Source organism: Magallana gigas, chromosome 3 (genome assembly GCF_963853765.1).
Source record: "Magallana gigas chromosome 3, xbMagGiga1.1, whole genome shotgun sequence".
Taxonomy (NCBI): Eukaryota; Metazoa; Mollusca; class Bivalvia; order Ostreida; family Ostreidae; genus Magallana; species Magallana gigas.
This window is the reverse complement of record NC_088855.1, coordinates 34,383,347-34,396,194: the sequence shown is the minus strand read 5'-3', so window position 1 is coordinate 34,396,194 and position 12,848 is coordinate 34,383,347. Positions and strand designations below refer to the sequence as shown.

At 33.3% G+C, this 12,848-nt stretch overlaps 2 protein-coding genes across 2 annotated transcripts in view; one reads left to right on the top strand and one right to left on the bottom strand.

The window, feature by feature from the left end:
* Positions 1 to 12,848, top strand: part of LOC105348876 (NEDD8) — a 121,431-nt gene that overhangs the window by 36,675 nt on the left and 71,908 nt on the right. The window lies entirely within an intron of this gene.
* On the bottom strand, positions 559 to 5,872 carry LOC105324826 (tyrosinase-like protein 1). The gene is made up of 5 exons (XM_011424025.3): positions 5,781 to 5,872; positions 4,855 to 5,293; positions 3,554 to 3,681; positions 3,105 to 3,295; positions 559 to 2,971 (listed from the first exon to the last, which is right to left on the bottom strand). The coding sequence occupies exons 2-5, from the start codon at positions 5,287 to 5,289 to the stop codon at positions 1,569 to 1,571; spliced, it is 2,157 nt and encodes a 718-aa protein (XP_011422327.3). The 5' UTR covers positions 5,290 to 5,293; positions 5,781 to 5,872; the 3' UTR covers positions 559 to 1,568.

The following is a 12,848-nucleotide window of genomic DNA, read 5'->3' as shown; positions in this document are numbered from 1 at the left end:
ACGGATACCTTAAGGTGCTGTAACAGATTAATCTTTGGAATCTCTCTAATGCCAGTTACTTAAAAATGTATACGTAACTCATTATATACCGCTATATTATTACTACTTATATTCATGGATTATTCCGCTTTTGCTTTGCTGAGTGTGCGCAAAGCCATTTTTGCACAATGTCGCTGATTATTATGATTTTTAAAATAATCGATTCTTGATTTTAACCAATGTTGGGTCGTTTTTCAATGCATTATCCTAGTTTTAGAAATTCCGTCCTTTTTTGAGTGATGATTGTTTTGTTGTTGTCGTTTTTGATTTTTTTTCCGTCGTTTTTTTTTTAAATTGCGCATACTAGTAGTGACCAGTAGCTGTTTTTGAACACGGGGAAATAAAATGGTATGGTTGATTTGCTTTAAAGTTTTTTTTTATTATACTTTTACATGATTGAAATCCACATACAGAAATGGCATCGGTTATATGTGATATTAATTTACTAGTAACTAGAAAGCTGGTCTTTCAGAAAATAATGTGATATTATTTTGGGTGGTTTTTTTTTCTTCAACGTGATATTATTTGATATGGTTTATCTATACACCGACATCTTTGTTTTGCGTTGCGCTCCACGCAAAGAATTTCAGGATATTATTCAATGTTGTTTATTGAATTGGATTGTTATATACTTTGTTTTGATAACGAAGATAACAATTGTTATATACCTGCATAAAATGTGTACTTTAATTGGTTAATTAAAACTGTTATTTAATGAACTGATAAATAGATACAAATGGACATCATAAATGACTTGTCACAAGAAGTTATGGCCAATGGTTAGATATATATAAGTTCATACAATGTATCTCTGTAATATTGTTACAAATATTGTGAAAAATAAAATACAGACAATTCCATTTACTCTGTTCTTGATAATATACATAGTCTGCATAAGACTGCAAATGTTAAAAAAAATTCACAGTGTGTGGTAGGCAGACATGTAAATCAAAGTAGAAAACTTCAATTTACAAATTATAGTGAAAAGTACATTTCTGTGAATTGGAGATGAATTATTATTAGCAAAGTCATGGTTTATTTTTCAATCTTATTAATTTTACTCATGATAAAATCATGATAAGAGTTATCGAGCCAGTGAGCCATCGTTTCAAAATCGGAAAAATTGCGAATTGTTACCGATTGTGTATGTTCTTTAGTACTCACTTCTATTATATACACAAAATGTCTGAATCAAAAAGCTGAATACTGAATGGAACAAGAACAAAAACCACGTGATGATTCCAATATATTTTTAAAAAGTGTTTATAAATACATTGATTTGACTTGTTGCTGTTTAAATCAATTATGACATCTAGCAATTTGTTTAAGATATAAAATATAAAAATAAGATTGTTGACAGATGTAACTGTCCTTAAACAATAGCCACAGTCTGTCATGTACAAATTAATTCGTGAAAGTTTAAAGATTTTTTCAAAGAAGATTATGCAGTACATATATAAGAATAAAATTCTCTAAAAAAAAAAAGGGCCTTACAGCAAAGCACCATATATTTACTCAAAACATGATGACTAGTATTCCCATGGCCAGAATTTTGAATTGTCACAAACAAATGTGATAGGAGGCGTAGTGTCCCTGCCAAAAGATTCAATCAAATTATCAGCTTGGACACCACCAAAAATTGCGTCTCGGTAAGAAAGATGGAACATTTTTGGTAAAGCAGATGACACCTTAAAAACTGCAGAACATGGCTTATAAGTTTGCTTGCCTTGGCTCGATGCCAAGCAAAGGGGTCGACATGGACGCCCGCAGGAGTCGTAGGCAGTAAATAAAGTCTCTGCCTCGCCGTAATCCGGATTCTTCACTCCAATGGCTGTTGTTGTAATTGAAATAGGTTGTCTCTCGTCAACAATTGCAAACTCATTGTAGACTCCTACGTAGTCCAATCCATTTGAAGAGATAAATACCTTAGATGCTCCAGAATTTGGGCCATGACAGGATTCTTTGGAGATTTCTCTCGGACTGTTTGCATGGATAGTAGGGTCTTTGCCGTCTACAATGCTTGATCTGTTGTAGAATACACGAACTGAAACATACACCCATCGTTTAGGATCGGCCACTCCGTCAATGATAAACGTGTTGGTCAGGGATCGCTGAAGTGAGGAGACCTGTTGCGCGCTGCCATCTTGATGTACAGACGTCTTGTTTTGCGGGAAGTCGGTTACTGCTCTACGTTTTCGTCCTTGTCCGCCAGCTCTGGCTTGCATTCCGGCCATTAATACCTGAGGTGCAGCAGGAGCACTGCCAATAGTATCCGGACGATTTCGGCTATCAGTTAATGGAGCTGGTCGGAAACTTGGACCTCCTTGGATGGGACCACGTGCCTGTGCACTAGCACGTGACATAGACGGAACATTCTGACTGGCGGGAGCTTGGCCTGGCTGACTGCTGAGTCCGAAGCCCTGTGCACCTCCAGGCGCCATTGCTGTCATACGGGGACGAGATACACAGACAAATCTTCTTTGGTCACAAAATAGGAACGGACTGCCATTGCATCTATTCATACAGTTTGGAAGAGGTTCATACATTACCATGCCTGCAATAAGATTGGACAGACCCTCAATATTTCGCAGAGGGTTGGTGTATGGTCTGAAATCTATAAAATCATTGGCAGCGTGCCCTGGTGGAGTTTGTAACGGATAGTCCACCTCTGGATTGATTTGAAAACGAATTTGTTGTTGTCTGAATAGTTCATAAACGTGATCAATAAAGGCGTGGTGGTTAAAGAATATGGGATCGTAAGCGGCCGTATTGGTGAGTGCCAAATGCCCCCCTACCCACGTGTGCGGACCATTGTGATGGCCCTCCAGACTGAAGATGTATTCTGCGCCCTGTTTAGGCTCAACTATTTCTGAATATCTTCGGCGACTCAGTACAGCTTGGAGTCCCTCTTTAGTGAATAGGGGACTCTGACCTAAAAAGGAAATATTACAGTTTACTCAGAAAAATCAGATATTTACGTTAATGTTTTTTTCATGTTGGTTGATAGACATTCATGGACGGGATTTTGTATCGATAAAAAATGTATTTATTAAAATGAACCTGACCTGTTCCAATATTTCGCACGAGAGGTTCCCCGAGTATCGTTCTGATGCTCTGGTATGGCCCAGTCATGACGTCACCATCGCCATTTCCGAAGAACTGTTCGCTCCACAGAATAGACATGGTGGGGTCCATCATATCGTGATCAACCGTGGAGTCCCAGTAAGGTATAGGCGACCCACATGCAGTCTCCAACCTGACATTATTGCATAGCTAAGATGAATTTGAATCATGTCGAAACTTTTAGAAATTGTAAAATACCAGGTCGCATTCAGTTTTACTAACACGCACATAACAATCAGAGATGAAACGTTTACATTGCCTCCTATAACTTCTTTTGAAAATTTGGTTTCAAATAATCTTTGAAAATACTAATTTAATAAATGTTGAGAGAGAGAGAGAGAGAGAGAGAGAGAGAGAGAGAGAGAGAGAGAGAGATATTAAATGAACGTACAGGATGAGATAAATTCTGTGCCAAGGGATAAACGCTGGTCCTCCGTGGGCGTATGCTAATACCTCCCCCGAGTGTAGGACGGCCAAGGTCTGGTAGGTGTTACGACCCACTTGGGGTGGCTCCACAGACTATAACAAATATCTTTTATTCAGTTTGTCAATTACTGTACATGTATTTGAAATATTGTATGGTGGAATTCTTCCAAATGTGTCGGGCAGGTATAGAGCACATTTACTAGTTGGGGTTACACAAAGAAAAAAAGCCCCGCAACGTGACACAGAAACGGTTCTCTGAATAGCATACTTCGGTCAGTGACAACGGGGAAACAACTTGTAAAACCTTGTACCAACAAACGTTTGTTTTCTTTCTATTCGCGCAGACACATATAAAACACAATTTCATCAATAATTGTAATAAATTACCGTTATGTCAAGTTATTAAGGCGGGAATGATAATTTACATGCGAATTGTCATTTGGACAAATTAATTATCATTTTAGGCCCGACATGGTCCAAACGACATCTAGCCCACGTGTAAACAGCATAATTATCAATCAAAGCTATACTGCTAATAACTGTTCTTTGTAAAAAGCAAGTAAAGATTAATGAGATCGCTTTATTTTAACAGATGTAATTTATTTCAAGGGCCAATAACATTTTAAATAGCAAGATAAAAAACGAAGGTCTTTTACATGGGAAAGTTGTTTATAAAATCATATCTTTTATCGTTAGATTTATTGCACTTTTAAGTTCACTTAGAATTTAACCTAAGTAGAACATGCGCGGATCCAGAAAATTTTTACAGGGCGGGGGTGTCAAAGGTTATTTGAGTTTGCCCGGGGGTGGGTGGGGGGGGGGGGGTGATCCGAGTCATATATTTAGTATTTTTTAAATAAATTGAATTTTGCAGGGGGGGGGGGGGGCAGGGTTCCGAACCCCCTGACCCCCTCCCTTCTCTAGATTTGTGCATGTAGAATTTGGGATGATTTCAGCTTATTATCAGTCATAAAATCATTTAAAAATAAGAACTTATTAAAATCGGCTCCTTAATCGTAAAAAAAAAAATTGATGTATGGTCATGCTTTTTTGGAAAGAATAAATAAATAAATAAAATTGAAGAAAAAACCCCTCCGAAACAAAATATCGTTGCTTGTATAAGGGCAGTGAAATCTTTTTCACACAATGATTATTATGTAAGGGGTTATAAAAAAAGATTTATGGGTATTATATTTCTGACCTTAGATAGATCGAGGTTAATAAAACCAATATTCTTTTAAAATCAAAATCCGGAGCAAAAATTACCTCTCTCTGTAGCCGAAGAATGCAGTTAGCGTAACGTTGATAGGCCCCGCCCGGACTCCTAACTTCCTGTCTGTATCTTCCGGGAAACATCGCCTGTCGCTTATGTCGCTTGGACTTTTTGTTGTAATTAGCGATGTGACGAGCCTCATTGAAAACTTGCCTGAACAGCCCATTGATGTAGTTGACTCCCTCCTGAGTTATGTTTGGAGCGGACCATATATTTCCTTTGGCCAGTTGTTTATACTGGTAGTGTCGGTAACAAGAAGTCTGTATACGGCTGGCGACCTGGTCTGATGGTGTCAAGTTGAACGATCGGAACTCGTAACATTCTCGTAAAGCGTCTGGAAATGGCGCTGGCTCTAGCAGAGCAGACGACAACTCCAAGAGTCCGAAGATCAAGCAAGCAATAACCAGGGTTTCTCTCCAGAAACCCATTATTCTTTGGACAAAATTAATGGATTTTTGTGATGTTTATGAAAACATATACATTTAGAATAAATAGGTATTAACAAAAGTTCCATCATTGTTTTTAAAAAATGAGAACTGGTTTTCCGTTTTCTAAATAGCAGATAATTAGAAAGATTGAAATTGTAACATTAAAAGCAATACCGGGTATTATATTTAAAAAAGTTCTAAACTAGTTATTCGGTATTAAATTTCATTTATTATATGTTTTAAAGCTGATGCCATAAAAAATTTGAAAATTCGGATAAGATGTAAATACAGTAACATTTTGTATACTTGTGCTGGTTTTTATAAATAAAGTGTTTTCCCATATTCAACCAATATTCCTAATTTTATTTCAATTAAGAATCTTTTATGGTGATGAAAAAAACCACCAAACTATTAAACATATTGAACATGATAGCAATAACATGAATTAAAGCAACATTCTGCGAAACTAGTAATTTGTATTCATGGCCTACCTGATTTGGAATCTTCAGATGTCCTAATTGGCTAATGAAGTCCATGCACGGGCGTTTATATATACCTGGTCTCGGAAATGTTTTTGGGGGATTTCCTAATAAAAAAAAAATATACGAAGGTCATTGTCTGTAAAATTTAGATGATTATTTTATAATCACAATGTGATAGCAGTAATCGATCAATGTACGTGTTATGGTAGAAATAAGAAGGGACGCTTGTTTGTTTAGTGTTCCGAAGTGATTATTGACCCCGCTAAATTGTAATAAATTCACACTTATAGATATTTTTTCTATTCTGTTCGCTGTTTAGGATCTATAGCCCATATGCTAATGTTTATAAAAGTTACGTGTATAGCCATATTTTGATAGTATGACGTCAAAACACAGCTTTTCCAACTTGCTTAATCATTTAAACTTTGTACATGTATAATGTTTATTGAATTTTGTATATAAAAGTTATATACTGCTGTGATGCAATCGAGAAATACATATAATATTTCAGGTGCTGAACCAAAGAGTTTTTCTCAAAGTTAACATAGATTTTCATACAGATAGTTGATCTGAAATCGAGTTTGGAATGACTGTAAAATTCAACTGGATAAACACATACCAAATACAATGTATGTTGTTAAAGTATGACACTTTTCAACATAGATTATATGAATGACTTTCGTCAAATACCAATTTTGCAGTTACATCACATTTTATTTTCCTTTCTTTTTTGGATAAAAAGCTTATCAAAAGTTCTCCTCTCGGACCCTTTTACGCTGTCTTTTCACTCACGTGTTTCAAGCTAAAAATTAAACTTTTCCCCGATTAATTTTCTTTGTTTTTTTAATTATCAATACCCTTACAAAATTATGTAAACATTAAATTTTGTTTATTTGATATATAGAAATGAGATGCAATAAATTGCTAAGGGTTACTGTTGCCATGATAACAGAGACCAAAGATAGGAAAATGGCAAATCTAAGCAAATTCAAAGCAATATAAAAATTAATTGCAGCTTATCTAAGTGATGAAATATAAAATATTTAATTGACTATATGACCAATTTTAAATTATAGAAATACATTGGTGGACAAATTTTAATCTAAAGAATATTACTATGGAAACCATAGTTATTTTGAAAAACTAATTTTTTCATATTTTCATAATATCATAGAAGTTATAATTGAACCAAACTCATAGATTTACAGCTGTATTTAAAATTTACACGCTATATAAAAATTTGACACTTGTTTCTATGGTACATGTAAGAAGGTTAAAAATATTGAAAAAATGAAGAAAAACATGATAATTCTGTCAAGCAAAAATGCTTGTTTTAAACTCAGTTTAGAACTATATTTTGTTTTTATTCGTGAGAAACATGCCAAAGTTTTAAATAATATATATTCAAGCATCTTAAAACTGCCGTTGCAAAGGAAATATATGGACTTAAGAAAATCATACAGAAATTCCTAATTGTTCAAAACGTCATTGCAACGGCCATTCCTTTTGCTTAAATGCGATTTCAACTGATATTAAAGCTGAGGATATGTTCAGTTATTTTGATCAATTTATTGTAAAGTACCAATTATGAGTAAAAAGTCTTCAACAGAACCTCAAAATTTGCAGATTTTTTATTTTTAATTGTTGTATCCATAGCAACGAACTTCAATTTTCAGCTTATAATCTTTGTTGCCAAAGTAAAACAATATTTTATTTTTCTTATTAAATATTATTTATGTTCGAATAAAATTTAAAAAAAAATGTTATTTTTGAAGTGCTGTTTAGTTTCCATGGTAACATTATTAAACTATTCATTTTTCCATGAAAAAAAATAAAAAATATAATTTGAAAATTCATAATATTAAGTATGCAATTATTTCTTTCCGTATAGCTGAAACTACTGCTATCTCTTACAATTTGTGTTCAAAAGAGCTTGAAATGGCCATTTTACGACCTTTTCCTTCTATTACCATGGCAACCAGTCTCCATGGCAACCATTTGATGTTGTCTTGCATCTTTATTTACCAAAGGGTATCAAATATGAAATATGAAGAAAATCAGTGACAATGCACGGCCACAGAATTTTGATATATACAAAGAAATTGCTTTTTAATATCTTTATTCTAAAGCTATGAAAAGTTTAATAATATTTTTGTTGCATAGTTTTGCCCCTTGTGTGCAAGTGTTTTTTCAATCGAATATGTCGACATGCGAGATAAGTATGCCGACAAGCATGATAATTATGCCAACCTGCAACGTAACTACGTCCCTACGTGTGACTCCAAACTTGCTACATGCTACTTATTTGTGTTGACCTGTGAGATGAATATGTTCACATTATACTTATTTATGTCGACATGCAACTGATTTATGTTGGCATCCAACTTATTTATGTTAAATACTTTAACGAATCTGCACCATTACTCTTGCAGGCTAACAAGGAAATATATTTAAGATGCCCTGTGTAAAGAAGGCATGCACACACAAATGGAGTGTCTTAAATTACTGGATGTATAATTACGTAAAATATAAATTCAAGGCCTTGGTCAAATAATTTCTAATTTGATCTGTTGTCAGCGATTAATCACAATTGTACTTAAAATAAGACTAGTTTGAAGCAAGCCATATAATCAACCACAGGTGAAAAACCATTTGTTCGCCAAAAAATATCATGAAATGAAATCTGATTTGATTGACAATGATGTTTATAGTTGGCCTAATGATGGTAATATTTTAATGAGGAATGTCTGATAAACCACAGGCACATCGGCAGAATTTTAAAAGAGTCAGTATGTTACGTTTGCGTCTTTCATATTTGTATCTTGGACAGTCCAGTTCTAAAACACCTTCAATTTCCAAAATGAAGACATGATGACAATACTGATGCGCAATAATATTATTATAAGAACATGTATTGAAATTTGTACCAGTTCCTAAACGTAAACAAAGAAATACCTTTTAAAATTTTTCCATTTAAAAAAAAAACAAATGACGTTTGCATTTTTGACTATTGTTTACGTACTACAAGCATTTATTACTCTGACGCTTGCTATTGTATTCTGTCCTTTCTAGAAGCCAAAAAGAGAAAAAACATAAAAAAAACAACGGAAAAAAGTTGCCTCTTAAAATTTGTGCCAAAACATTATGCAAGTTTCAATACTGCATTTGTACTCTCGTATAAGGTGCAATCTCCAAAATTTCCATCGTACTATTTTGCCTTTTGATAGACCAGTATCAAAGGAGTAAATAACTTTTTCGATTTAAAAGCGTATTTCAACGCATAATTACAACGTATAAATGCAATGTATTACAACGTATAATTGCAACGTATTTCAAGGTATAATTGCAACGTATTACAACGTATAATTGCAACAAACATGTTGGATATTAGCTTTGGGTGAGTCTTCATTGTAAACAACGTAGCTCTTGACCAAGAAAGTTATTTAACGTATTTCACCTGTCGAAGGACCTGCTTAATTAAATTACGTGTCGGGTGTCAGCCAGCTTTATTGTCTCACGATACAACTTGCTACAGACGGGACGATGGAGGATGATTTGAGGACACGTCGACCATTCAAATTAGCTACATATATATTACAACTGATCATTATTATTTAAGGAATAAAAAATACTTCTTTGAGTATTATGAGGTGATAATTTCAGTCGGGTGGGATTAAATCCAAAAAAGCCCGAATGGCTTAATGCACTTCAACACGCCTATCACAAGTTTTACATAACTTGAATGAACGTTAGGTATGAGTATGTGTTCCAAACACAAGGGTTACAATGTACATTGTGTGCAAACCGTCGGCATGAGCCGTTTAAGGATGCTGGATGGTCAAGAAATCAACCATTAGATCTACATAAAATTTGAAGATATGATTTGTTTATTGATACACATTATTATAGTAAAAACAAGTTTACCTCTTAAATTTGGGTATTTTGATATTTAAGCGTTCTTCTTTTAAAGGAGGTCGATTCAGTCTAAAAACCGCCCTAAAAGCAAGCCCTCTTAATGGTGACATGGCCTTTTGCCTCGGTGAATGTGACAGAAAAACTGCCCTTTGTTGGTTATCAATGGCCTTTTGCCTCGGTGGATGTGAAAGAAAAATTGCTCTTTGTTGGTTATCAATGTCATATTTATCTCGAAATGCCCAAAATACAAACATAACCAAGCAGTTATTTAGATATTGTAACGCTATGGACGTCTAACAAATTAAAATTTTATAAAAAAAATTCTTCAGATCTTTTCCCTCTTTTTTTCAACAATCGTGGTCAGTGGCCGACGAGTTCCGGTGAAATCCGGATATGAAAAGAGCTAGTATAATTTATCCTTTTAACAACCGGAGATTGCGCGGTTGCAACAATGATCCAAAATACACAAACGGAAGTTGACTGGTTTAGAACAGGAAGAGAATTGCATGGATTTCATTTCAATAAAAATGCATGCAAACGCACTTTCATCGGAAATCATAGTTCGGTTGTTTTGAACGTTGCTTCGTTTTGTCGGTCACGTGATTGGTACTCAGCCATAACTATTTCTATTTTAAATTAAAAATTTAAATTAAAATTCTAAATTATTACTAGTGTTTCGTAGGTTTTTATGCGTTGCGCATTTGTTCAATCTCAGGGTATTGTCCTTTTTTGTCATTGTCCTTGACAACTTTGTCATGTACAAATTTTGATTATCAATAATCTAAATTTTTGTAAAGGACAGTATCTTTATTACTGAAACGGTGAAGTCCGTTAGTTGATAGTTCCGGTTGTGTGGCGGTTGTTATCTCTTTTTAACGTTTCAAGTTATATATTTTAACTTCGTTTGTGTATCCAATCCGGTGTGGACAATTTGTTATTTAGTAGCAGTTTATTCTTAACCATGTTTATTCTGAGGGGAAAAAACCAAAACTACCAAATGAACAATTAATGTACAGATGTATATACTTTGTAAGATATACACGACCTTACAAAAATGAAAGATCTTCTACAAATGAAAGATTGTTTTACAAGCAACTTTAACATCAATGATATTCACACAACATACTTTATGTGTCTATCATGACTCTCTCTCTCTCTCTCTCTCTCTCTCTCTCTCTCTCTCTCTCTCTCTCTCTCTCTCTCTCTCTCTCTCTCTCTCTCAAAACAAATACTGTAAGATACCATTTCTATTCATTCATGCTCTCTATATGTCAAGTCCATAATTGCATGTTTTATGCATGTAGTTACACGTCAAAACTACAGTAAAAAGAAACTTTTTGGTAAATACATGTACGTAGAATGTTGACAAATATACATTGCTTTCTGTCTACAGATAAGGCATCCTACATATTGAATTTAGAATTGGGCAATAATTCATTTATGGTCTCGAATATCAGTTTTTTAATTATAAAAATTGTTGTTAACGTTATAAAAATTATGAAGTCTGTCATTCTATCTTTTTTCTATTGTTTTTGCTAATTAATATAGCCAAAGTAGTGAATCAATACTAAAAACATTTTTTTAAAAAAAATTTTTTTATTTCATAGAATTATCTATTATTACACTAGCTTTTAAAATTTAAAGAAAATTACAACAAATTATTCATAAAGGAACTCTGCTTGCAAAATTTCTTTTTATAAATGTGTAACTTTGAATAAAACTATCGACAAATTATTAGAATAAATAGCATTGTACGAGATGTTAGTGGGCCACTATATTTACCTTGCTTACAACCGTATTTTTTTTTTTACCTCTGGGCGTGAAAAAAATGGCAATATATTTTATGTCTTAAGGTAGACAAGTATCTTCTGCTCTCTAGGAGTGGTAATATGGACATTCTGTTTTACGATTAATAAAAAAGTTCATGCAGATTCCATCACTGTTATAATAAAGTAGCGTAATTGAAATACGAATATTATATGAATTTTCCAAAGTTAGGACAATATGTAACGATTTTTTTTATATCTGTATATTATTTATACTTTAAGAAAGGTAGTCCCTTCGTTATGAATTAACATATGACAACATTTTCATTTCCGGATTTCCTTCCAGTTCAACAAGATTTGTTTCTTCTTCTTTTTTTTGCCCTTGAGTTGTAGATTTTATTAAATTTTCAATAAATCATACATAATAACAAATAATGTGTGATATGGTAGCATAATCATATTAAATATCATAAAAATGTACATGCAACCAAATACAATATCACACTCATATAATAGGACAATTTGTTAATATATCTCTTTACTTATGTACGTGTGTATATGAAAATATGCCTGCTTTATATCTAATAAAATGTGGCTTTGTCCACATAGCAATCGCAGAAACTCAATAATTCTGATTTGGTCAAAGTATACGATAAGTCTTAATTTTGTATACCAAAGAAGGCAGATTTCTTAAAAAAAATAAAAAAAACCCAAAGCAGAAAAAACTCCATAAATAAAGAAAAAAAATTATTTTATAAAGAGGGACCTCCATGAAAGTTAAACGTCTATGATCAAACACATTTTAAATATCATTATGAAATGTATATACTGAGATTGGACGAAAATTAACTACATGATTAATAAAACACCTTGAGTAAAGATTGAGTTGCTTCCATAAATAAGACAAATCGTGTAATTAATCATTCAAATTTAATTGTTATTTGTCACAGATATTTAGTTTAAGACGTATACAGTAAAGCAAGAAACGAAAGAAAAGACCTGCAGACATCAAATTACATGCGCATTGCATATCTCCGCAATAAAAATTCACTTGTCCATGATTTAAAAAAAAACCAGTCGCTTGTCAGGAAGAGGTAATTAATTACTCATTAATTTTTTTTCATTTCTCTAACTGAAAGTATACATGCTTAAAAAAACCCACATACATGACCACTGGGTTCATATAATATGGAAGCGTATTAATGCCATATTTGCACTTCACATTTACTTATTTTGTTCATTTAAACCTGCAAAATTTACACTTTAATCTTTAATCTGTAAGATTTAGACTTGAATCTGTAAAAATTACACTTTAATCCGTAAAATTCACTCTTAAATCTTTACACTTTAATCTGTAAAATTTACACTTTCACCTGTAAAGTTCATACTTTCATTT

Coding starts and splice junctions, on each gene's coding strand:
- LOC105324826 (XM_011424025.3), bottom strand. CDS start 5,289: ATGGGTTTCTGGAGAGAAACCCTGGTTATTGCTTGCTTGATCTTCGGA. Junction 3,682..4,854: donor TTCTTCGGCTACAGAGAGAG/GTAATTTTTGCT, acceptor TATTTGTTATAG/TCTGTGGAGCCACCCCAAGT. Junction 3,296..3,553: donor CACAGAATTTATCTCATCCT/GTACGTTCATTT, acceptor CAATAATGTCAG/GTTGGAGACTGCATGTGGGT.